A 27,731-nucleotide genomic window follows, 5' to 3' on the forward strand; every position below is an offset into this window, starting at 1 on the left:
GTTCCAAATCACTATTGATCAGAGAAATGCAAATTAAGACAACTCTGAGATACCACTACACACCTGTCAGATTGGCTAAAATGACAGGAAAAAATAATGATGAATGTTGGAGGGGATGTGGGAAAACTGGGACACTGATGCATTGTTGGTGGAACCGTGAACGAATCCAACCATTCTGGAGAACAATCTGGAATTATGCCGAAAAAGTTATCAAAATGTGCATACCCTTTGATCCAGCAGTGCTACTACTGGGCTTATATCCCAAAGAGATACTAAAGAAGGGAAAGGGACCTGTATATGCCAAAATGTTTGTGGCAGCCCTGTTTGTAGTGGTTAGAAACTGGAAAATGAATGGATGCCCATCAATTGGAGAATGACTGGGTAAATTGTGGTATATGAATGTTATAGAATATTATTGTTCTGTAAGGAATAACCAGCAGGATGAATACAGAGAGGCTTGGAGAGACCTACATGAACTGATGTTAAGTGAAATGAGCAGAACCAGGAGATCATTATACACTTCGACAACGATATTGTATGAGGATATATTCTGATGGAAGTGGATTTCTTTGACAAAGAGACCTAACTGAGTTTCAATGAATAAATGATGGACAGAAGCAGCTACATCCAAAGAAAGTACACTGGGAAACGAATATGAAATATTTGCATTTTTGATTTTCTTCCTGAATTATTTTTACGTTCTGAATCCAATTCTCCCTGTTCAACAAGAGAACTGTTTGGTTCTGCAAACATATATTGTATCTAGGATATACTGCAACATATCTAACATATATAGGACTGCTTGCCATCTAGGGGATGGGGTGGAGGGAGGGAGGGGAAAAAATTTAAACAGAAGCGAGTGCAAGGGATAATGTTGTAAAAAATTACCCTGGCATGGATTCTGTCAATATAAAGTTATTATTAAATAAAATAAAATTAAAAAAAAAAGTTCCACTACAAAGATTATGTATAATGGAGTTCTAAAAAGTCCTATGAATGCAATAGTGGATGAATCACATGGAAAGAACCAGGATCCTTGAGTTATTTCATTGGAAATGATAGTAGCCTGAAGGTCTATAGGGCATAGAGGACAAATGGCAAACTCTGGTCGTCTTTCATCTCATTGAAATAACATAATTGGGAGGCGGAGCCAAGATGGCAGAGAAGACACATATCTTTTTCTGAGCTCTTCCCATGACCTTCAGACTAATTAGCAAATCCAGCTTCTGAATTAGTTCTGGACTGATAGAACCTACAAATATTGGGAGTGTAACAAATTACAGGCAGAAGATAATTTCGAAGATCTTCAGGAAAGGTCTGTTTCAATTGGACACAAAGGGAGACATGCCAAGTGCAAGCAGACTGAGCATAGACACCACTGTAGGCAGTGCACAATCCCCGGGTGGTGTGGGCTCCATGCCCCAGAGAATCTACAGGGAAGAATCTGCAACAGTATTGGCTACTCTGCCCTGGTTGCAAGCCAGTAGATCATCAGAGAATTTATAAAATATCCAATACAAACACAAAAGGTAAATAGTGAATCACAAAACACCAGAATTTTACAGAATCTGGCCACACTCAGCACCAGAAGTCAGTCAGCAATGACTCAGCACAGCTTCTGCCATTGCTTGCAGAGGAAGCTTGGATAATCTCCCCTGTCCTAAAAGCAGATCTCACCTTTTTAAAAGAATGAACAAAAAAGCAAAAAGAACTCTTACCATAGATAGTTTTTATGATAGAGGAGAACAGATTTCAAACTCTGAGGTCACTAAAAGCAGATTGTCTCCAGATAAAGTCCAAAAGGGGGAAATAAATAGGTTCCCATCTCATGGGGTTCTCTTGGAAGAAAATTAAAAGGATCTTAAGAGAGCTAGAAGAAAAATGGGGGGAAAAGTAAGAACATTGCAAGAGGGTTTGGAAAAAGAAACACAGAAATCCTCTGAAAAAAAATCCTTACAAAATAGATTTAATGAAATGGAAAAAGCATAAAACAGCTTACCAAAACAGATTTGACAATTGGAAAATGGAAATGGAAAAAGAAAACAACTCCCTGAAAAACAGAATTTGTGAAATAGAAAAAAAAAAAACACAGAATAAAACAATTTATCAAAAATTCAATTGCTCAAATTCAAAAAGAACTTAAAAAAGTAAATGAACAAGTGGAAATGAATAACTCAATGAGATATCAGGAATCCATCAAGCAAAATTTTTAAAAATGAAGAAATAGAAGAAAATATAAAATACCTACTTGGGAAAACAACTGACCTGGAAAATAAGTCTAGGAGAGACAATTTAAAGCTTACTGGACTTCCTGAAAACCATGATAAAAAAAAGAACCTAGACATCATCTTACAGGAAATCACAGAATTGTCCCGATGTTTTAGAATGAAAAGGTAAAATAGCCATTGAAAGAATTCACTGATCATTTCCTGAAAACTCCAAGAAATATTGCGTCTAAATTTCAGAAATATCAGACTAAGGAAAAAATATTATAAGCAGCCAGAAAGAAACAATTCAAATACCGAGGAGTCACAATAAAGATTACCCAGGAGAGAGCAGCTTCTACCTTAAGGGATTGAAGGGTCTGGAATCTGATATTCCACAAGACAAAGGAACTTGGAATGCAGCCAAGAATAAACTACCTCACTGACCTAAGCATTTTCTTTCAAGGAAGAAGATGGACATCCAAGGAAACAGGTGAATTTAATTTATTTCTAATGAAAAGAGTGAAACAAAAAATTTGACCTTCAAATATAGAACTCAAGAGAAAAATAAAAAGGTAAAAATAAAAGAACTCTTGAGAACTATGTTTCTGTTACAGGAATACATAAAGAGTGCATGTATATTCAACAGCACTACTATATGATGATCAATTCTGATGGACATGGCCCTCTCCAGCAATAAGCTAAACCAAATCAGTTCCAATAGAGCAGTAATGAATTGAACCAGCTACACCCAGCAAAACAACTCTGGGAGATGATTGAACCATTACATAGAATTCCCAATCCCTATATTTTTGTCCACCTGCATTTTTGATTTCCTTCACAAGCTAATAGTACACTATTAGTCCAATAGTACACTATAAGTCCAATTCTTTTTGTACAGCAAAATAACTGTTTGGACATGTATACTTGTATTTAATTTATGCTTTAACATATTTAACATGTATTGGTCAACCTGCCATCTTGGGGAGGGGATGTGGGGAAGGAAGGGAAAAATTGGAACAAAGGGTTTGGCAATTGTCAATGCTGTAAAATTACCCATGCATTTAACTTGTAAATAAAAAGCTATAATAAAAATTTTTTTAAAAAGGAAATTGTTCTCTAAAGATATCTGGTTCTATTCATTATGTAATTGCAAATTATTGTAATTTGTAATTATTGTAATTACAAATATAATTGTAATTGTAAGTACATGCATAAATAAATATACTTATTTACAAGTTCTGTAAAAAAAAAAGAGTGCATGTATAAATTGATTTTATTATAGTATTAAAAAACTAGAGATAGCAAGGGGATTGTACTGGAAAAGGGTGAAAGTGGAGGTAAAATGAGGGAAATTACATCTCACAAAGAGGCAAAGAAAACCCAATATAAAAGAAGGGAAAAGTGAAATAGAAGGGGAAATACATAAGAAACGGGGAGGAGTTATAAAGGGGGAGAGCTCCTTGAGGTAGGGGGAACTCATAAGCAAAATACTGGGGACGAAGGAAAGAGGAAAAGAAAAGAGAAAAGCATAATTTGAAGGTAAATAAGATGGTGGGAAATACAGAATCAATCATTTTAACTGTGAATGTGAATGTGGTGAATTCTCCCATAAAATGGAATCAGATAGCACATTGGATTAAAAGCCAGAATCCCACAATATATTGTTTACAAGAAACACATTTAAAGCAGAGTGATACATACAGAGTAAAGGTAAAAGGATGGAGCAGAATCTATTGTGTTTCAGGTGAAGTAAAAAATAATAATGAAAAAAAAAAAAAAAGCAGGGGAAGCCATCCTGATCTCAGATCAAGCAAAACCAAAAAATAAATTTAATTAAAAGAGATAAGGAAGGAAATTATATTTTGCTAACAGATACCACAGGTAATGAAGAAATATCAATACTAAACATATATGATCCAAGTGGTATAGCATCTAAATTCTTAAAGGAGAAATTAAGAGAATTGTAAGACAAAAGAAATACCAAAACTATAATAGTGGGGGATCTCAAACTTGCTCTCTCAGAACTAGATAAATTGAACCACAAAATAAATAAGAAAGAAATTAAGGAGGTAAATAGAATAGTAGAAAAGTTAGGTATGATAGATCTTTGGAGAAAATTGAATGGATACAGAAAGGAATACATTTTTTCCTCAGCAGTTCATGGAACCTATACAACAATTGACCATATATTAGAGCATAAAGATCTCAAAAATAAAATGCAGAAAGACAGAAATAGTAAATGCATTTTTTCAATAATAGACCAAAAGAAAATAGACAAAAAAAATCAGTTGGAAATTAAATAATCTAAACTTTAAAAATGAATGGGTGAAACAGCAAAGTATAGACACAATCAATAATTTATCCAAAAGAATAACAATGAGACAACATACCAGAATTTGTGTGATGCAACCAAAATCATAATAAGGAGACATTTTATATCTGTATTTGCTTACTTGCATAAAATAGAGAAATAGAAGATCAATGACTTGGCCTTGCAATTAAAAGAGCTAGGGGAAAAAAATTAAAACCCCCCAGTCAAATACCAAACTTGAAATTCTAAAAATAAAAGGGGAGATTAATAAAATTGAAAATAAAAATCTATTGAATTAATAAATTAAGAGTTGTTTTTATGAAAAAACCCAACAAAATAAACTTTTAGTTAATTTGATTAGAAAAAGGAAAGAGGACAATCAAATTGTTAGTCTCAAAAATGAAAAGGGAAACTTTCCACTAATGAAGACGGAAATTAGATCAATAATTAGAAGTTATGATGCCCAACTTTATGCCAATAAATTTGATAACCTAAATGAAATGGAGAAATACTTGCAAAAACATAGATTGCCCAGATTAATAGAAGTTACTTAAATAGTCCCATTTTAGAAAAAGAAATTGAACAATCTATTAATCAACTCCCTAAAGAAATATCTCCATCTATATCCAGAGAGAGAACTGTTGGAATTGAGTGTGGTTCACAACATAGCATTCTCACCCTTTTTGTTGTTTTTTGCTTGCATTTTATTTTCTTCATCACTTTCTGGTTTGATTTGATTTTTCTTATACAACAAGGTAATTGTTTAAATATGTATGTATATCTTGGATTTAACATATATTTCTACTATGTTTAACATATATTGAACTACTTGCCATCTAGGGAGGGGTTTGCGAGAAGGTGGGGAAGAAACTGAAACACAAGGTTTTGCAAGGATTCATGCTGCAGAATTATCTATAGATATGCTTTGAAAAATAAAAAGTTTTAATAATAATAAAAAGGAATGATGTAATTGATGACATCTCATCCACGGAGCAGTCTTGCATCTAGACCCCAGCCCAAGAAGGAGAAAGGAAAATGGATGATTCTGGGGATAGTTGATCTTCTTGATGACTAACTGTCCTAGATGGATTGTAGAATGGCCTAGATCCAGGGAAAGAGGCAAGGGGAGAAGCCAAAAATTATATACATATATATATATATATATTTTAAAAATGATTTTACCACAAAAGGAGCAAACAAAACAATTTGTGAATTTGTTGGGTTAAACCAGGAGAATTAAAAATTCTCAATTAATAAATAGACTATTTTCTCCTTTTTTTTATCTATTAATTTGATGATTGCTAGTAAGTAACCTAACTTTACAGTAGAGGTGTGCAGTACATATTACATGTATGTATATGTACATGCATGTGTGTGTATATTTATGTATATGATGTGTTATTTGTGATGTATTATACACACACACACACACACACACACACACACACACATGTCCAACAATGATATCTTTGCTTAAAGCAAACTTCGTTGAGCTAGGTTATTGTTTAGTCATTTTTCTATCACGTCTGACTTTTTGTGACCCCTTTTGGGGTTTTCTTGACAAAGATACTGGAGTGGTTTGCCATTTTCTTCTCCAGTTCATTTTACAAATGAAGAAACTGAGGTAAACAGGTCACAACTAATAAGTGACTGGTGATTAGGCTGTGATTTTTAAAATTATCAGAAGTCATTCAGAGCCCAAGATTGTAACTAAAATAGTTATCAAGATAGGAAATAATTTTTTTTTTATGTGTATGGCTCAGAAGCAGTTTCTGAAGATACTAATGTTGTGTGACAACATAGTTCAAAAATCACGTAGCTTCTGTATCTAGAATCATGCAAAGTCACTAAGATGAGTTAATTTCTAACTACCTTCTTCAAAAATCTGACCTGACAAAAAATTAGAAATTGAAAGGATGCCCATCACTTGGGGAATGGCTCAACAAACTGGTGTGTGTTTATGATCGAAAAGGGAATATTATTGCTCTATGGGAAATGATGAGCAGGATGCTATCAGGAAAAAAAAAATCTGGAAAATCCTCCATGAACTCAAGCAAAGTGAAATGTACTGTATACAAAGTAATAGTAATGTTCTGGAATGACCAAACTGACTTTGTCATTCTCAGTAATACAAAGTCGTTCATGACTACTCTGAAGGACTTATGATGAAAAATTCTATCTGTACCCAAGGGAATTGATTGTATATACAAATTGAAGTATTCTCTCTCTCTCTTTCTGTCTTTTTAATGAAATTTTCCTCAAGGGTCTTTATTTTCATTAGGGTGAGAGAGGGTAACCTCCACACACAACTTCACTTTTTCCCCCTGAAGAAATTAGGATTAAGTGACTTGCCCAGGGTCACACAGACAATTTCACTTTTATGGAAATATTTTGCATAATTTCACAAGTTGTTTCTTAATTGTGGTGGGGATAAGGAGAGAACCTAAAATTCAAAAATTTTAAAAACAAATGTAAAAAATTGTTTTGAATGTAACTGGGAGAAAACACTGAATAAATAAATAAAATTTAAAAATAAAAAAAGGAATCTATGCTAAGATTATTTATCATGACATGGTAGTATAATTTAAACATTATTTGCTTTTGAAAAGGAAAGACTTAGATGGACTCTATATACAATAGGGACAGAATAATGACCTTACATTCTCAGAAATAAATATTATGGTTCTTATAGACATAATTGAGTTGAATTCTTTTTAATAGAGCTTTCCTCAGTACTAAAGTTCTATGGCGAAGATAAATATTTTTATTCCTACTAGGTTTATTTTCATGTGCTTAAGGAATCCACATGGGAAAAAAAATTAAAATAAGATTTTTTTTCATATTTCCATTTTATAGGATTCTAAACATTTTGATGGTATTGATATTGATTTTAAAGAACTAGTTTATGATGCTCAGAAGACACCAAATGTTATAGAAGTTACTAACAAACCAGGTGTTCATGATCAATTAGAAAACATTCAGAACAGGTAAGTTCCTTTTTTTCTCTCTTTTGGATCTACGAATTTGATGTTTTTTTCCAGCTGACTACTTCTGGGCCCTGTGAGTATTTTATGACAGCATCTTGTGTGATGGTATATGTGTTGTTTCCATAATATAGATGTTAGATGTTTGTTTCCATATGTGTTATTTCTATAAATATTAATATATTTGTATATATTTCTGTGTTTAGATATATATTTCTTTCTGTATATATGTAATTCTATCTATATGTTTATAAAGTCTAAACTCTGTATCCTCAGATTGTGCCAGTGTGAGAAAGCCTTGACTGAATATCTAGACACCAAGAGACTGGCCTTCCCCAGGTTTTACTTCCTGTCCTCTTCGGATTTGTTAGATGTCCTTTCCAATGGCACGAATCCACAACAAGTAAGCTATTGAGTATCTCTGATAAAGCATCAGAGAATTTGTGAAGAATGAGTAAACCATGTAATCATTATTTGAGTTGATTCTTTCTCTCTTTCATTCCTCAAGACACAATTACAGAATCACATGATCTGGAAAGACCATCAGAATCAATCTAGTCCAAAACATACTTTACTGAGAATTCGCTTAACACTATCCCTAAATGGTCCTCTTGCTTCTGACTAAAAGCCTCCCATAAAAAAGACCTTTTTACATTTAGTTAGCTATTCCATTTTGGGATATTTCTATTTCATTGCTAGGAAATTTTTAGGTTGAATAGCTGAAGAACATTAATCTTTTCCTCTTAGCTGGCCTTCTCTTTCAAGATCTTTCCAGAGACAATGATGTTGTCTAGGTATAACAGTATTTTCAAATACTTCATAATTCATGTTGTCTTCTTCATAAGCCACAGTTGTTCCTGAAATTTCTTGTATTCTAACAATTATTATTCTATTAGATAGATGATATCTGTTATCTCCTAATCTTCCTTTGCCATAGGAAAATGGTAATATCCACCACGTAAATCCATTGTGAAAAATTGATGGCTGGCTGTGAAATCTTGAACTTGTGAAACACTGTACTACAATTTTTTTTCTATTCTTTCCAGTCCAAAGAAGCAAGAGTTGGATAACTCAGCCTTCACAACATCATGACTCTTAATATTACCTCCCAATAACACCGTGACAACAGTTTTTAATTCCCTTTTGTGATTCCTTCCTTGTTCCCAATTTACCTTTAAAAAGATAACAACTGAAATTAAAATTCACACATATTATCAATCTCAGCTTTTTCTAGACTAGATGCTAATGACATAATTTTTATAGGACTATGCTTGTTTTTGTTTTTATCCTGTTTCTTGCATTTACCTTCATTTTCTGGACATGTCTTTATAAATTATGAATTGGGTAACAGTTTCTTTTGTATGTGCATTTGTCTTTTTTAGATTGTTCTCTTTCCTTCTCCTTGGAATAATTTCTGTTTGATTCTTTTTCTTGATTGTTCCCATTTTTCTTAAGTCAACTTCCCCTGTAAAATATTTGCAAGTAGTTGGATTTCATACTTTTTTCAGGTATTTTTAAAGATATACTATTTTCAAAGATGTGTGTGTCCAGCTTTTTTTTTCCCCTTTCATGAAACCCAGCATTATTTGATCCCAAGATTCAAGGTATTCCTAATACGCAATTAATTCTTCATCATTTGTAAGTCTTAAATCAAGAACATAAATTCCATATTTTGTGATCATATGACTAATATTATGGTAGTCTAGTCATTTTATCTAACCCCAATCAACTATTGTAAATACTGCCCAAAAGAATTATACCCCACAGTAAATCAATTGCATCTGAATCCATAGGACAATAAAGCAAGAAGCTCAACAACAGATTTAAGAATAAACAATGACAAGTTCTAATCCTTAATGCTCTCACTTAGTTCTCTATCCCCTAACAGCTTTCATTCTCTAGCATAGAGTACAATCTGATTCACCCATTTGTACTTGGAACCCACTTAGTTAGTTTCCTCCTGTCCTCTATCACATTACTATGACCCCATCAGTGCCATTACTAAGTCTGTATCCCAAAGAAATCTTAAAGGAGGGAAAAGCACTCACATGTGCAAAAATGTAGCAGCTCTTTTTGTGGTAGCAAAGGATTGGAAAATGAGTAGATGCCCAATTGGGGAATGGCTGAACAAGTTGTGGTATATGGAAGATCATGGAATAGTCTTATTTTATAAAAAATTGTGAACAAGCTGGTTTTATAAAGGCCTGGAAAGATTTACATGAACTGATGCTGAGCAAAACAAGCAGAATCAAGAATATGTTGTACACAATAACAGCAAGAATGTGTGATGATCAGTGATGCTCCTACAACTGAAACTATGATAGAACAGGTGTAGTGCGGAAAGAGTAAGTAAGGAAGAACTAGCTTTTAATGCCGGTTTTCATAGTAATTTGATCATGAATCCATAATTTGTGGTCTCAGCATCAGATTTTTCATCTAGATGATAAAAATAAAACCTATAAAGGTCTCCACCCCACAATGATACATGATATGATGAATGAGACAATGTATGTAAAGTACTTTGCAAACTTTAATATGCTGTAAACATGTCAGTTGTCATAGAAATGCAAAAGAAATCTCCTTAAAATTGAAAAAAATACTTTGATATTAACGTCCTAAATTTTTCCAATTTGAGATTACATATTGGGCATGATGATGAATGATATCAACCTACCATAAAAGAGAATATTAGAGGTTGTCCCCTTATCCCCACTTTCCTTAATAGGTACTAACTGATACCTTAGAGCTATGTCTTTGGCTTCTCCCATTTTCAATAATATAGAGTGTATGCATGTTCTTCTCCTTATTCACAAGTCCCCCCACTCTAGGTCAGCCTCTCTCGGCTGGGATAGTGCAATAGCTTACTAATTGGTCTCCTTGCTACCTTCTATGTAGTTCCTGAAGCATCTTCCAAAGCACATGTGGTATACACACACATGCACATATTGACACATCTGCATATATCTATCTACCTACATATATGCATATATATTTATATACATATACAAACCTCTAAAACAATATTAATATGGCTGACATATAATAAAGATTTCTCTCTTGACTGAGTCTTTTTTAAGTTTGCCTTTGTCTGAGATCAATGATTACTACCTGTAATGTTTGGGTTAGCTTTCTGGAGGTCTTGGGACCAGCCTTAGTTTCAGCAGAATAATCACCAGGAGAATAGTCGGAAGAAAGTCCAAGATCTTTATTGTCTCCTTCAGTCTCCTAGTCTGCATCAGCAATCTCAGTCAGTCAGCAATCTGCACATCTCAATGTAATGTCCTGCTTTCTAGAGCCCCCAAGTTGGGGTGACAAAATTTACCATTGCTTTCTAGAGCCCCCACACCAAGGCGGATTAAAATATACTGTGCAGATTAGCTCTCTGAAGGATCTCGAGACCAGCCCAAGTCCTTAGTCTTAATGGAGAAGTGATGAAGGCAGGAGAGCCACCATGAGGCTGGTCAAATCTTTTCTCTGTGGCTGAGTTTGTCCCTAGTTTATATATTCTATTACAAATAAATCAATTCAACATATAAGCCAATCATTATATCACTAGAGAATCATTATTTGTTGTAAGATTAAATCAATCATACTGAACTAGAGAACTATTAATCACCATGCTAAACTAGATAACTATTGTCTTGTCAGTTCCACTGAGTTAACACCTTTTTGTAAGAATCCTTGCCTCAAGTATATTTCTCCAGCATTCTGGCCCATTACAACTACCCTTAATTTTTTTCTAATAAATTCTATTACTGATTATTATTGTGTGTGTGTGTGTATGTGTGTGTGTCTTATTTTCCTATCTATGCTAATTCTACTTCTATTAATTAACTTGCCTTACTATTACTAAATCCCATACCTACCAAACTCCCTTCTCTCAAGGATCCTTCCTTATCCTCTTCCCTTCACTCTTTCCTTCCTTCTTTATCTCTCTTTATCCCTTTCCTGTTAATCTACACACTTTTCTGTACCCCACCCATCCTATTTCTTCCCTATTCATTTCTTTATAGATTTTGGAGAGTGCTATATCCTTCTTGGTTTATATATGTATTATTTCTTCTTTAACCCATTCCCAATGTGAATAGGATTTCAGAATTATCAGTCCACCTCCCTTACTAATTGTTTTTTGTTTGTTCTTGCTATCACATATTTATATAGCATACAGCATAAGTAGTATTTTTACCTTTTCCTACATAATATTGACTTTCCTATGTCAAAATTTCTACTGAGTACAATTTTGTTTGTGACAAAATCTTTAAAATCTGAGAGTTCATTTAATGTCCTTTTTAAATTTAATTTAATTTTGCAGGATATGATATTTTCGTTGCAACCCTAGTTCTTTTAATTATTAATATAGTATCTTTTATTATAACTGTTTTTTTCTTATTTTATTATTATTTTTATATTATAACTTCTGATAAATTCTACTTCATTCTTGTTGTAGCTCAAGCAAATTTGAATTGATGTTGTTGCTGCTATTATTGTTGCTTGTAAAATTTTCTCTGATCTGGGGTTTTTGAAATTTAGCAATGATATTTCTGTGTTATTCTTGTAGGATCTCTTTTAGGTGGTGATCACTGGATTTTTTTCTATTTCTAATTCCCCTTTTGTTCTATAACTTCAGGACAATTATGTTTAATTATTTCTTATATTACATCATGTCAAAGATTTTTTTTGGTCAAACTTTCAGATAGTCCAATTATTCTTATTTTTTTTCTTCTATCTGTTTTCCACATATGTTGTTTTTCTTTGGGATATTCTCTTCTAATTTTCCATTCTTTATATTTTGTTTTATTATTTTTTGGTCTTTTATAATTTCCCTGGCCTCCCCTTGCCCAATTATAATTTTTAAAGTCATTTTCTTCTTTAAAACTCTGTATCTCTTTTACTATTGACTTTCTTTTAATAGCCTTCTTGTTTTTCTTGCTTTGCTCTTTTAAAAAATTTTTACTCAATCTCTCTCATTTGATATTAAAGAATTTTTTCAAAAATTCTTCTATAAATTATTTTGGGGCATGTAGTTATCTAACATTACTCTTTGTGGTAAAGGAGACTGAATCCCTATATATACTTATATATGTCCATATTGCTTTCCCTAATAAAATATAAGCTCCTTATTACAGGAACTACTACATTTTTGCCTTTGTATCTCTCAGCCAAACTCTATTTCATGATAAGCTCTTTTTGGTTTTCCATAGTAGATTCTTTTTTTTTAATTGCTGAGTCAATTGGGGTTAAGTGACTTGCCCAGGATCACACAGCTAGGAAATAGTGTATGGGGTCAGATTTGAACTCAGGCCCTCCTAACTTCAGGGCAAGCACTCTACACACTAAGCTATCTAGCTAACCTCAGTAGTAGATTCTTCATAAATGCCTGCTGATTAATGGATTAGCCACTGATAGATGACATTTTATTTAATGCTACCTATGGATCCCCATTAGCATTTCTTGGATCAAAAAAAAAAAAAAAAAAAGTGCTGCTTCCTCCAGAGATCCAGCTTTTATTTCTGTAGGAAGAACTTCATACCTGTTATAGGCCCACAAATTGTGTTGGAACATTTCTATTTTCCTTGATAGATTAAAAAATAAAAATGAATTCCTCTTAGAGACCAGTTTTTACTTTTGTAAATATATAGATGATGTCTTCATACCTCTCAGATTGGCTAAGATGACAGGAAAAGCTAATGAAAAATGTTGGAGGGGATGTGAAAAAACTGGGACACTAATGCATTGTTAGTGGAATTGTGAAATGATCCAACCATTCTGTAGAACAAATTGGAGCAATGCCCAAAGGGCTATAAAACTGTACTTATCTTTTGATACAGCAGTGCTACTACTGGATCTGTATCCCAGAAGAGAGGGAAAAGGACACACATGTGCAAAAATATTTGTAGCAGCTTTTTGGGGATGACAAAGAATTAGAAAATGAGTAGATGCTCTTCAATTGGGGAATGGCATATTGTTTTATTTTAAAATTATGAACAGACTTCTTAGAAATACCTGAAAAGATTTACATGAATTGATGCTGAATGAAATAAACAAAGCCAGGAAAACATTATACACAGGAATAGAAAAATTTTGCAATGATCAACTGTAACAGACAGTTCTTCTCAGTAGTTCAGTGGTTGAAGGAAATCCCAATAAACTTTGGATGGCAAACACTATCCACATTTACAAAAAAAAAAATGTGGACACTGAATGTAAATAAACATATGCTATATTCACTTTTTTCCTTTTTATTCTTTTTTTTCTCTTGTGATTTTCCCCTTTTGTTCTGATTCATATGGAAATATGTGTAAACATCCCCCCAAAAATGTTATTTACATATAACCAAGGAAAATAAAAAATAGGTGTTGCATAGTATTATTGAAATTGGAAAAAAATAAAACTCAAACCACAAAAACAATACATTCTATTGTACAACTCATAACAAAATCTTCCTTGCTATCAAATTCCATTCAATTATTAAAAATTTAATAAATGCCTAGTATATCCAGAAACCATGTAAGGAGGAGGATGAAGAAGAGAGAAAGAAAAGAATGAAAGAAAGAAGGAGAAAGAGTGAAAGGAAACTTTCTTCTCTCTATGTGTTTGGGGATATAACCAAATTAGATATACCCAATAATCTACAAAATATAACAAAGTAATTTGAAGAGATAAATAGTACTGGGAATTGGGAGAGTCAGGAAAGGTCTTATGCAAAATGTGATAGCTCAACTGTGATTTGCAGGATGAAGAATCTGCAAGTCACACTTGAAAAGGGAAAACATTACAAAACTAAGGACTACTTGTGCAAGAGCAAGAAGATAGAGACTAGAATATTGAGCTTTGGGAAGCATTTTGGTTATGGAGAATATGTGAAGGGGAGACAGAAAATGTAGATGAAAGCCACATTATGTAAAGTGCCAGATTGGGTACTTTGTATTTTATTGTAAAGGCAAGATTAAAATTATTTTAATATTAAATATTTAATATTAAATTAAAATACATTAAAATATTTTTAGTTGAAAGGTAGGAAAAAATGCATTTTAAGGATGTTATTTAGCAGCTAGATTAGAGAGAGGAAAGACTGAAGTCTGACAGCTCAATCGGGAGGTTTTTGTAAGAGTCCAGGTAAAAGATGAGGAAAGCTTGATTTAGAATAGAGACATCATGAGTAAAAAATAAAAGATGAATGCTAGAGAATTTGTAAACATAGAATCAATAAGATTTGGCAGTTGATTGAATAGAGGAGAGTGATGGAGAGGAAAGAATCCTATAAGTCTGGGTGACTGAAAAGATGCTGCTGCTGTCATTACAAACAGAGATGTCTTGTGATGAGTCACAAGGTAGTTATCCAAAGAAATCTATCAATCTTAATTCATCTTGTTGCTGTACTCCAGGATCTTCCCTGTCCTAACCTGCATACCAGATTCTTTGTCCCAGATAATAAGGTTTAATTTAATTGATACTGAAAAGTTATCAGAACACCAAGCACTCAGAAACAAGGAAAAGAAGATATCCAAAGATTTATGGAGGAATGAAAGATGTATTTGAAAATGAAGATGATATGAAAACAAAAGGAAGCAAGATACATTAAAACAACAATGACAAAAGAACAAACAGAAAATATCACGATAAGGTCAAGTCTATGAATCCACAAAGACCATTGTCCAGAGGGTGTCAAAAAATTATATATTAAAATGTTTACTGAAAAATAAGGCTCCGAGCAAAAGTAGAGTTCTATATGGAGCAAAGACAGGAAAACTTCTGAAAGAAAAAAAAAAGCATGAGTTACTAGTGAAAGCCAGTTTGTTTAACAAAAATGAGTCAGTGACCTTTTTGGTAATGGCATGTTGGTCACACTTCTCTTGTTTCTCACATCTCTACCAGTCTCTTGACTAGTGCCCCACATGCTACTATCATTCTTCCCAATTATCTTTCCCTAGTTATAACTTTACAAAAGATAAAAACTGTATCTTTTATCTCTTTTTGGTGTATACACCACAGTCTCTAGCTTAGTGAAAATTTTTCACTAGGTACTTTTTAAACTGATAATTATCCTTGTTGACATGCTCTCAGCTTTTTATTTTTCAAAACATATGCATGGACAATTCTTCAACATTAGCTCTTGCAAAACCCTGTGTTCCAATTCCCTTTCTTAATCTATGCCCTTCTCTAGATGGCCATTATATGTTAAACATGGTAGAAATCATGTTAAATCCAATATGTGTATACATATTTATACAATTTTCATGCCACACAAGAAAAAAAGAGAAGCAAAATAAAATTCAAGCAAACAAGAAAAAAAGAGTGAAATGCTATGTTGTGAACTATACACAATACAATATACTGTATTCCCACAGTCCTCTCTCTCAGTGTAGATGGCTCTCTTCATCACTGAACAATTGGAACTGTTTCGAGTCATTTCATTGTTGAAGAGAGCCATGTCCAGCAAAGTTGATCATTGTAGTTGCATCTATTCAGTTTCCAGTTTCTTGTCATTACAAAAAGGGTTGCCACAAATATTTTTGCACATGTGGGTCCCTTTCCCTCCTTTAAGATCTCTTTGGCAAAATATTTATGGCAGCCCTGTTTGTAGTGACTAGAAACTGGAAAATGAATGGATGCCCATCAATTGGAGAATGAATGGGTAAACTGTGGTATATGAATGTTATGGAATATTATTGTTCTGTAAGAAAATGACCAGCAGGATGAATTCAGAGAGTCTTGGAGAGACTTACATGAACTGATGCTAAGTGAAATGAGCAGAACCAGGAGATCATTATATATACTTCAACAATGATGCTGTATGAGGATGTATAGAAGTGGATTTCTTTGACAAAGAGAAGATCTAACTCAGTTTCAGTTGATAAAAGATGGACAGAATCAGCTACACCCAAAGAAAGAACACTGGGAATTGAATGTAAACTATTTGCATTTTGGTTTTTCTTCCCGGGTTATTCTTACCTTCTGAATCCAATTCTTCCTGTGCAACAAAAGAATTATTCAATTCTGCACACATATATTGTATCTAGGATATACTGTGGCATTTTTAACTTGTATAGGACTGCTTGCCATCTGGGGGAGGGGGTGGAGAGAAGGGGGGGGAAAGTCAGAACAGAAGTGAGTGCAAGGGACAATGTTGTAAAAAATTACCTAGGCATGGGCTCTGTAATAAAAAATTATAATCATTAAACAAATTATAATTATTATAATTATTTTTAAAAAGTAGAAACACTGCTGAATCAAAGGGTATGCACAGTTTCATAACTTTTTGAACATACTTACAAATTGCTCTCCAGAATGGTTGGATCTGTTCATACTTCCACCAACAATGTATCAATGTCCTAGTTTTCCCAACATTGATCATTATCATTTCTTGTCATCTTAGTCAATCTGACAGATGTGTAGTGGTATCTCAGAGTTGTCTTAATTTGCATTTCTCTGATCAATATTGATTTGGAGCACCTTTTCAGATGACTAAAAATAGTTTCAATTTCTTTATCTGAAAATTGTCTGTTCATATCCTTTGACCATTTATCAATTGGAGAATGGCTTATCTTATATATTTGAGTCAATTCTAGATATATTTTAGAAATAAGGCTTTTATCAGAACCTTTGAATATAAAAATGTTTTCCCAATTTATTGCTTCCCTTCTAATCGTCTCTGAGCTAGTTTTGTTTGCACAAATTTGTTTTAACTTAATATAATCAAAATTATCTATTTTGTGATCAATATGATCTCCAGTTCTTTTTTAGTCACAAATTCTTTCCTCCTCCACAGACCTGAGAGGTAAACTATCCTATATTCTTCTAGTTAATTTATAATATTCTATGTGTCTAGATCATGAACCATTTCAATTTTATCTTGGTATATGCTGTTAGGTATGGGTCAATGCCTAGTTTTTGTCATCCTAGTTACCAATTTTCCCAACAGTTTTTGTCATGTAGTAAGTTCTTAACTCAAAAGCTGGGGTCTTTGGGTTTCTCAAACACTAGATTGCTATAGGCATTGACTATTTTGTCCTATGAGCCTAACTTATTCCACTAATTGACTATTCTCTTTCTTAGCCAGTATCAAATGGTTTTGATGATTGCTGCTTTATAATATAGTTTTAGAACTGATACAGGCCACTTTAGTTGTATTTTTTTTTCATTAATTTCCTTGAAATTCTTAACCTTTTGTTCTTACAGATGAATTTTGTTTTTTTCTAGCTCTGAAAAATAATTTCTTAGGAGTTTGACTGGTATGTCACTGAATAAATAGATTAATTTAGGTAGTATTATCATCTTTAATATATTTGCTCAAACTATCAAAGAGTTCTTGATATTTTTCCATTGTTTAGATCTGACTTTATTTGTGTAGAAAGTATTTTGTAGTTTTGCTCATATAGTTCCTGACTTTCCCTTGGCAGATAGATTCCCAAATATTTTATATTATTGATAGTTATTTTAAATGGAATTTTTCTTTGTATCTCTTGCTGTTGGATTTTGTTAGTGATGTATAAAAATGCTGATGATTATGGATTTATTTTGTATCCTGAAACTTTGCTAAAGTTGTGGAATATTTATAATAGTTTTTAGCTGATTTTCTAGGGTTCTCTAAGTATATGCAAAGAGTGATAATGTGGTTTCTTCATTACCTACTCTAATTCCTTTAATCTCTTTTTCTTTTCTTATTCATGCTCTTAACTTTTCTATGGTTTCTTTTGTAGGTTCAGCGCCATCTTTCCAAGCTGTTTGATAGCATGGCTAGGATGAAATTCCAGGTGGACTCTAACAAAAAAACAACCAAGAAAAGCCTTGGCATGTATAGTAAAGAGGAGGAGTATGTGAATTTCAGTGAGCCTTGTGACTGTAATGGCCAGGTAAAGTGGAGCAGCACTTACTCCGTAGCCTCCCTTCCTTTCTATCCTCTCCTTTTGCTGGAGTTCTAAAAGGCAGCTAAATTCTAAAATGATTAATAGCAATCTAGACAGCTGGCCATTTATGAGAGAAGCAGAACTATTTTATACTTTCCCTCAAGACTATATCCTTCCTTTAAATATTCGGCTTCATTTGACTTAAACTTTTGTTAATATCCCCTTTAATACAAGATTTTATTCACAAATTCATGTCTTTCTGGCCAAGGAATTATTCCTAGAGAAAAAGGAATTTTATAAAGCATCCAACCCAAATTAGTAAGATGTATAAAATATCAATGATTAGTAATTTTGGAACAAACCACTTTCTGTCCCAGTAGAGATTCCAAGAAAAAAAAAAAATTATGGCAATCATTTGTATAGCACTTACTATGTACCTACACTGTGCCAAGTACTTTACAGTTATTATCTCATTTAAGCCTCACAACAATCCTGGAAGTTAGATATCATTATTGCATCCATTTTACAGATGAGGAAATTGATGTAATCAATTTAAATGATTTTTCTAAGGTCACATAGCTAGTAAGTATCTGAGGCCACATCTGAACTTAGGTCTTTCTGATTGTAGGCTTGGCTCATTATCCACCACACCATCTTACCCTGGCAAATTCCCATCTAATAGCAAATATTCCTCATCCCCAAGAAAAAAATCCTATTTTCTAGGATACTTCCACTCTTTAAGGGATATTACTCCCTTAAGATTTTCTAGAGTCTTGAGAAACCTTCCATATCTTCATGTTCCATCTTTGCACAAGTAACTGTGGTGATCTTCTTTTAAAATAAGTAGAATAGTTCTCTCTGGGGGAGAAGGTAGGTTTCTCGGGGAGGTTTTCTTGGAGGCAGCTTTAGTATCAGTTCAGATCAATAATTACCCCAAATGCAGTCAGCTAGTAGAAATGCAAACGTTTATTTTCTCCTTCCAAAATAGCCTGGTTAGTTGAGGCCTATCTCTCTACTTGGTTCCAAGAGCTCTTGCAGATTGTCCTTTGCTTCTGCCTCTGCTTTCTTCAGCCACCAGCCAGCTCCACTCTTCCTGTAATTCCGCTGAAATCTGTCCAAGAGCCTCTGTTTCTTTTATACAAGAGAGAGGAATTGTGGGATACGAGAGAGAGGGATTATGGGTTTTCTCCCATAGTGCTCTCTGGCCCTAAGAGCTTCAAGGGAGGTGTGAATTCACAAAGTTACAGTTAACTTTGTGAATCTCCCATACTTGTGAATTCCAATGTGTAAAGGTATGAACACAAGCATTATATCAATTAGTTCTACTTAGTACCTTGTTTCAGTTCTGTGGCCCAAAACATCTTGTAAGATCAGATCAATAATCTATCAACTCTAATGAGTTAGCAGTTTGTAAAGATCCCAACAAGTAACAATGATTATAGGGATACAAGTTAGCCTTGGGTAATCAACTCTAATCAGCCTTTCATACTTCTGCCACAGTATAAGCCATTTTCATTCCCTTAGGAAAACTTGAAGACTTTTGCTCTCTGAGTGGTCCAATAAAATGCTGAAAACAGCATGACAGTTGTCTCTAGAACTAATTTGAGTGTATGTTCTCTTGAGTCATAATTGCAATAGCACCAGGCTTGTCCCTGCATTGCACCTAGTCCCCCAAACACTTAAAGAAATCTTTTTTTAGTTATTAGATCAAGAATGAGCCAGAATATGTCACTTGGTCACTTTAACCACTTGGGCTAAAGGAGGGATTTAAAAAGAAGATTTACTTCTAAGTCATCTCCCCAACTCACCATAGAATGAAGAAGCAATGGATCCATGTGTTTATTCCAGTTTAAACCATTTTTGTTTTCTTTTTTGGTCAATCTCCTTTTACTGAGGAGTCTGACCAATTGCTTTACTCTGGTTTGCCATTTAGACTTAGATATATTCCCTGGGCAAATTGGCCTGAATTTGCATCTGTCTTCCTGAAGAGAAAATGTGTCTTTTGCCTTCCTACAGCCCAATTGACATGTACACAATCCCTGTTTCCTCTTTGACTACCTTACCATGGATTGTGTATACTAATACCAAGTGACTTTTAAGGGAGCTTCATCAATTCCTGGCACTCTGTTCTTTCTTCCAAAGGTAGAAGTGGAATTTGCTGTGTAGAAAAATATTCAAAGCCTTATGTAAATGTACTCTTTCTTTAAAATATAGTAATCAACTCCCTTATTGAAAAGCCCATATTTGGTCTTTCAAGGATTCTTTTTTCCAATTACTTTTATTTTTCCTGATTTATAATTATGGCCTCCTATAGGGTCTTTCCAACCACATGAAAAGGAATCTCTACCTTAAGTCATCCTAATAGAATGGGAAAAGCAGTAGTCACAATCAAAAGATTTTTCTTCTCATATTTACTAGCTGTGTGGTCATAGTCAATTCACTTACCTCTCTGAGTCTCATTAAAATGGAATTAAGAAGATTTGCAATGTACTTCTATTTTAAAGAATCATTCTGAATCAAGCACTCAAAGTGCTAAATAAAATGGTATCATTATAATCATGCTGAATGGCATGTAATAGTCTCAGTCAACATCTGGCACAGAAACTAGTCTTTTAGTAAGTCACAGCTAAAGTGTGAACAAGTTACATTTATAATAATGGTCTAAAATCTCAAAATTTACCTTTACATAATTTAGATTAAATTATGGAAAGCTTCCAACATATCACTTTTTGGCTAATTCGTCCACTGACATGTAGTGATGTGCAACTTTACTGGGGCAAAATAAAATAATTAAATTTATTAATTTTTATAGTAATGATGCACATTATATAATGCAACTTTGATTTATACAACAAATCTTACAACTTTTTTACATTTTAAAATAAAACTTTTGATATGCAAGATGCTTTCCATTTGCTAGCATTGTTTTGTGTGATTTGGCATTAAGTTCACAAAATTTTTGATACATATCTTTAACTCTTCAAAAAATTAGGTATTACATCAGATACTTTGTGCTTTTGATTAACATTTGGTTTTTCCATATCTAGATTTGATTTTAGATGATAATTTTTCACATGGACTTAAATGAGGGGAGTTCCCAGACACTGCAATGTATTTATCTCCATCTTCTGGATAATTATTTTTACTATTGAAGACATGGAATATGGTGCAAGCTGCTGTTAAATCATTATATGTCTAGTTAGGAATTTCTATAATTCCAGAACAATTCTGCGTCTCAACATATGAATATATTTATCAAAATTCATCATTCCTTCAATAAGAACAGAACTTTTCTTCCCTTTGAAAGCATAGATTCCCTGACACATTTGAGGATAAATGTATTGCAACCTATAATCAGATCTTAAAAGCTTATCTGGCTTGTATGGTATGACAATGGTTTGCGTATGACTTTGAATGAAATCTTTAGTTTCATTTTTAAAAATTACCATTTTCTCATCTTTAATACTCTACTCTTTGTATTGCTTTGTCCATGACAATTATTTGCCTTCATGACAATGCTTTCACTGTTCATCCAATTTCAAGAAATCTATGTTATAGTGTAGAAGAATTAGCAACACTCCAGGTCCCTCTAAAGATCTTTGTATATTTTCTGAAGACTATTTTTGCTGTTTCATAAGAAAAAAAGTATTAGTTTTTAGTTTTTTGGGGGTTTTTTTTTGCATTTTGTTTGTTTTGAGTCACACTTTACTGTCATCTTTGTTGTGACTGTTCCTATCAGTGTGGGTTTGAAATAGCTGTAGCAATATTTAAATCTTTGTAGTCTGATATTCAATATGTACAAGTTTTACATGTTTCTAAGAAGAATAGAAAGCCTGAGAGACAGTTTCTGGGTAATTAATAATCAATTTCTTAATTAGGCTAGCTAATAATAATTAAATTGATGCCTTTCTTGGCTTTCTTGACAACCAAAGACAAATCATGTAATACACTCAAATCATGGACTATACTCCAAAAGTACTTAAATACTTTTGGAAAAGGGGATACCCCGACAGGTGAAAAATCTGGATTGGTGAAATTAATGAGAGGATGGGCCTTCAAATGAGGACATGGGCTGAAAGCCTTCAGCTCTTCCTGCTAAGAATGTGATTTACCCATCACATTTAGCTATCTAGAAATGTGGACAAAGCAATCCATCTCTATCCAAACTACTCTGGGTAGTTTTCTCCTTCATGAGCTGGGTTATCCTAAACTCCAATAGAGAGGTACAAGTATATGGGCTTAATGCTTTGATAATGGAATTCACCTAGATTCGATTCTATTTTACTGTTCTAGTAATTAGATTCTATTTAAGATCTCTAGATGACTGAGATCCCCACTTAAGATCATGGAACATGTTCCCAGAGAATTTGGGCAATCTCATCTATCAGCAATATCCTTCAGAGACTTACTGATTTACAGAGATGGTGCCTGAAGGAAGAAATAGAAAAAGACAAACTTAATTTAATAATTGATTATTAATGTAATAGAAAATAATGATTTCTCTCATTTCCTTGCATTAATTTTTACTCTTGAAGACCACAGAATTAAAAAATAAAATTAAAGAAATAAATAAACTATATCTTTTTGTTACAAAGCCCAAGACTCACTTGACAGAAAATTAACTAAAGCTGGGGAAACTCACTCGGATGGTTCCGTCTGATCGGGGGCAGAATTCTGAATCAATCTGGAGTCAACAGAAATATAAAATTGTAATTCCTTTATAACTTTCCAAGCCAAAATATTATCTACCATTCCTCTATGTCTGTTATCTTCCCCCTTTCAAATGCAATTCTTTGAGACCAGGGACTGTCTTTGCTTTTATTTTTGTAATCCTTTTCTTTTGCTTTTATTTTGTAACTTAGCACAGTGCCCAGCACATAGTAATCCCTTAAGAAATATTCTTTCATTTATTCTTAGCACCCTGCTTACTGTTTGTTCCTCCAATGTAACTTTTTATCCATAATTATTTCAAATTCAAAGACATTTACACCCTTTATTTCCCTTTAACAATTTTCTATCCTATATACTAAATGACTTGATACAGTTGAAAGCTTCAAGTTAACTAAAGCACACATTTTATTGATTTGTGACTTTAACCAATTTGAGCCATAACCACAAGTCATTTAACTACTTTGGGTCTAATTCCTTTCATTTTTAAAACAAAGGCTTGGATTAGATGGTCTTCTTTCTAGTTCTTAAATCTATAATACTGTGATTTCTAGGGCCAGCATACCTAAATCCCTGAATTTCCTGTTTTTGGTTCATTCCCCAAAGATAAATGAAAGCTAAACTGGATCCCCTTGTATTTCCTTAAACTAAAAATATACTGTCAAAGAAAAATGGTAAAGTAATAAATAAATTTTGTTAAAGTATTCTGTTCTCTAGCTATCTGCTAATAGATTCACTACTTACAAACCTTATTATTATATCATGTCTCCTTATTATTATATCATGTTAATCACTATCATCTTAATGTATAGAAACAATCTCTGACCTTGAATTCTTTTAGGTTGAAATATGGTTAAATCACATTCTTGATCACATGAGGGCCACCATAAGACATGAAATGACTGAAGGTGTCACTGCCTATGAAGAGAAACCTAGGGAACAGTGGCTCTTTGACTACCCTGCTCAGGTATTTTGCTTACAAGGACTTTTCTGTGTTGTTTCCCTTATTGTGACTTCAAAAGTGACTTTCCTCTATTTTCAGCCTCAAAGCACTGGGTATCTATCAAACCATAACTGAGATGCTCCAAATATGCAAAATATCTTTTTTAGAAAGAGGAAGGACCTAGATGCCTAGATCTAACCATAGAACAAAACCAAGCTTTGCTTGTCATTTTGGGCTGTTTCCTCATCGTAGTGAGATGAAAATATTCTGTAAGTCAATAAGATTAAATGAATGAAACATATTCACATTCATATTCAAATCTGTTGTATCTCCCTGTGGACAAATTCCACTTGATATTGACAAGACAATCATGACTAGTCATGGATGCAATAAAACATATTTACTATTCTTTACAGTTGAGATAAAGCTAAAAGAATAGGATTATGAATAACAAAACTAACAGAAATCATATGATTATCTCAATAGGTGCAGGAAAAGCTTTTTTACAAAATAAAGCAACTATTCCTATTTAAAGCACTAGGGAGCATAGGAATAAATGACATTTTCCTTAAAATAATAAGCAGCATCCTTCTAACTATCAGCAAGCATTATACACATTAGAGATAAGAATTAATTCCAATTAGTGATTGAAAGGCTTTCCAATAATTTCAAGGATGAATTAAGGAGGCTCATTATTACCACTGTTATTCAATACTGTACAAGAAATATTAGTTTTAGCAATAAGAGAAGAAAAGAAAATTAAAGGAATCAGAGTAGACAATGAGAAAACAAAATATCACTCTTTGCAAAGGATGTGATGGTATATTTAGAGAATCCTAGAGAATCAACTAAAAAACTACTAGAAACAATTAACAAAATTCACCATTTCTATCATCATCATTCTATAATGATGTAACACTAATCACCAAATTTCCATATGCTATCAACAAAGCTTAGTGGCAGAGATAGAAAGAGAAATTCTATTTTAAATAACTGTAGACAATAAAATATTTGGAAGTTTATCTGCCAAGGCAAGTTCAAGAACTGTATGAGCACAATTACAAAATACTTTTCACAGAAATAAAGTCACATCTACACAAAAAAAATATCAATTGTTCATAAGTAAGATGAGCTTATATAATAAAAATGAATAATATAATATTAAAAAAAAATTTAAAAACAATTCTCCTAAACTAGTCTACTTGCTCAGTACCATACAAACTACCAAAAATTGTTTTATAGAGCTAGAAAAAATATTCACGGGGCAGCTAGGTGATACAGTGGATAGAACATCAGCCCTGAAGTCAGGAAGACCTAAGTTCAAATCTGACCTCAGACACTTAATACTTCCTAACTGTGTGATCCTAGGCAAGTCACAACCCCAAATGCCTCAGCAAAAATAATAATAATAATAATAATAATAATAATATTAATAATAATAACAACAACAAAATATATCTGGAAGAACTATATGTCAAAACTATCAAGGGAATTAATAAAAAATAATTCAAAGGATGGTATCCTAGCCATACAAGATCTAAAACTGTATTATAAAGCAGCAGTCTTCAAAACCACTTGGTACTGGCTAAGAAAGATAATGGTGGGTCAGTGGAATAGATTAAGTAAACAAGATACAATTGTCAATTTCTATAATAATCTATAATAATAAAATTGTTGAAACACAAAGACTCCAGCCTCTAGGATAACAACTCACTATCTGATAAAAATTTCTGGGAAAACTGGAAAATATCATGACAGAAACTAGATATAGACCAAAATCTTACACCCTATACTAAGAGATAAGGTTGAAATGAGTGATTCAGACATAAAAGGTGACATTACAAACAAATTAGGGGAGCAAAGGATAGTTTACCTGTCAGATCTTTGGAAAAGGGAGGAATTTATGACCAAAGAAGAAGTACAAATATAATGAAATGCAAAATGGATAGTTCTGATTATATATAAAAAATAGTTTTTCCACAAACAAAACCAATACAACCAAGATTAGAAGGGAAATATAAAGCAGAGAAATAATTTTTACAGTCAATGTTTGTGATAAACACCTATTTCTAAAATAGAGAACTGATTCAAATTTATAAGAATACAAGTCATTTCCCAATTGATAAATAGTCAAAGGATATGAACAAGTAGTTTTCAGATGATGAAATGAAAGCTAATTGTAGTCATATAAATCAATCTAAATCACTATGGATAAGAGAAATGATGATTAAAACATGTTTAAGGTACTTCCTCACACCTAAAAGATTGACCAAAATGACAGGAAAAGGTAACGATTGGTATCGGGGGGAGCGGGATGTGGGAAAACTAGGACACTAATTCATTACTGGTGGAGTTGTGTGAACTGATCCAGCCATTCTGGAGAGCAATTTGGAACTATGCTCAGAGGGCTATAAAATTATGCATTCCCTTTGATCTTGCCATTATGCAGCCTGTTTGTAGCAGCTCTTTTTGTGATGACAAGGAATTGGAAACTGAGGGAATGCCCATACACTGGTAAATGGCTGAATAAGTTATTATTACATTTAATTGTACATATTATTACATTTTCATGTAATGAAATATTATTGTTCTATAAGAAATGATGAGCAGACTGGTATTAGAAAAACCTGGAAATATTTACATGAACTGATGAGTGAGGAAAATCAAGAAAACATTATATACAGCAATATTAAAATTGTATGATGTTCAACTGTGATAGACTTCACTCTTCTCAGCAATACATTGATCCAAGATAATTCCAATAGATTTGGAACGGAAAATGCCATTCATATCCAGAGAAAGAACTATGGAGACTGAGTATGGATTAAAGCATACTATTAGCCCCTTTTTTATTTGTTTTGTTTTGCTTTGCTTTTTTCTTTCTCATGGTTTTTCCCCTTTGTTTTAACTTTTCTTTCCCAATATGATTCATATAGAAATATTTTTAAAATGGCTATATATGCATAACCTGTATCAGATTGCTTTCATCTTGGGGAGAGGAGAGATAAAAGAGGGAGAAAAAAAAATTGGAACTCAAAATCTTACAAAAATAAATATTGAAACCCTCTTTACATGTAAATGGAAAAATAATACACTATTAAAATAAAATAAAAAATTTAAAAATAGTGTTAGTCTTGAGAGGAAAAAGAAATTACGTAAGGGCAATGTAAGTCTGGGAGAGTGTGAGTAATTAACCTTGTGGTCCCATTATTCTTGTTTTGCCTTGGTGATGGGAGCAGGGCATAGAGAGGAATAAAATTATTATTTTTTGTTTTATTTTATTTTATTTTATTTAATAATAACTTTATATTGACAGAATCCATGCCAGGGTAATTTTTTACAACATTATCCCTTGTACTCGCTTATGTTTCGATTTGTCCCCTCCCTTCCTCCCTCCCTCCCCTCCCCAAGATGGCAAGCAGTCCTATATATGTTAGATATGTTGCAGTATATCCTAGATACAATATATGTTTGCGAAACTGAACAGTTCTCTTGTTGCACAGGGAGAATTGGATTCAGAAGGTAAAAATAACTCAGGAAGAAAATCAAAAATGCAAATAGTTCATATTTGTTTCCCAGTGTTCTTTCTTTGGGTGTAGCTATTTCTGTCCATCATTTATCCATTGAAACTCAGGTCTCTTTGTCAAAGAAATCCACTTCCATCAGAATACATCCTCATACAATATTATTGTTGAAGTGTATAATGATCTCCTGGTTCTGCTCATTTCACTTAGCATCAGTTCATGTAGGTCTCTCCAAGCCTCTCTGTGT

The 27,731-nt window shown here is 33.0% G+C and overlaps 1 protein-coding gene across 1 annotated transcript in view; it reads left to right on the forward strand.

The window, feature by feature from the left end:
- Positions 1-27,731, forward strand: part of DNAH9 (dynein axonemal heavy chain 9) — a 581,066-nt gene that overhangs the window by 207,951 nt on the left and 345,384 nt on the right. Inside the window, exons 21-24 of the mRNA XM_051995550.1 lie at positions 7,375-7,505; positions 7,779-7,905; positions 18,203-18,355; positions 23,859-23,984. Of these exons, the coding sequence (XP_051851510.1) occupies positions 7,375-7,505; positions 7,779-7,905; positions 18,203-18,355; positions 23,859-23,984 (537 nt within the window). The remainder of the gene's footprint in view (positions 1-7,374; positions 7,506-7,778; positions 7,906-18,202; positions 18,356-23,858; positions 23,985-27,731) is intronic.

This window comes from Antechinus flavipes, chromosome 4, assembly GCF_016432865.1.
Source record: "Antechinus flavipes isolate AdamAnt ecotype Samford, QLD, Australia chromosome 4, AdamAnt_v2, whole genome shotgun sequence".
Lineage (NCBI taxonomy): Eukaryota > Metazoa > Chordata > Mammalia > Dasyuromorphia > Dasyuridae > Antechinus > Antechinus flavipes.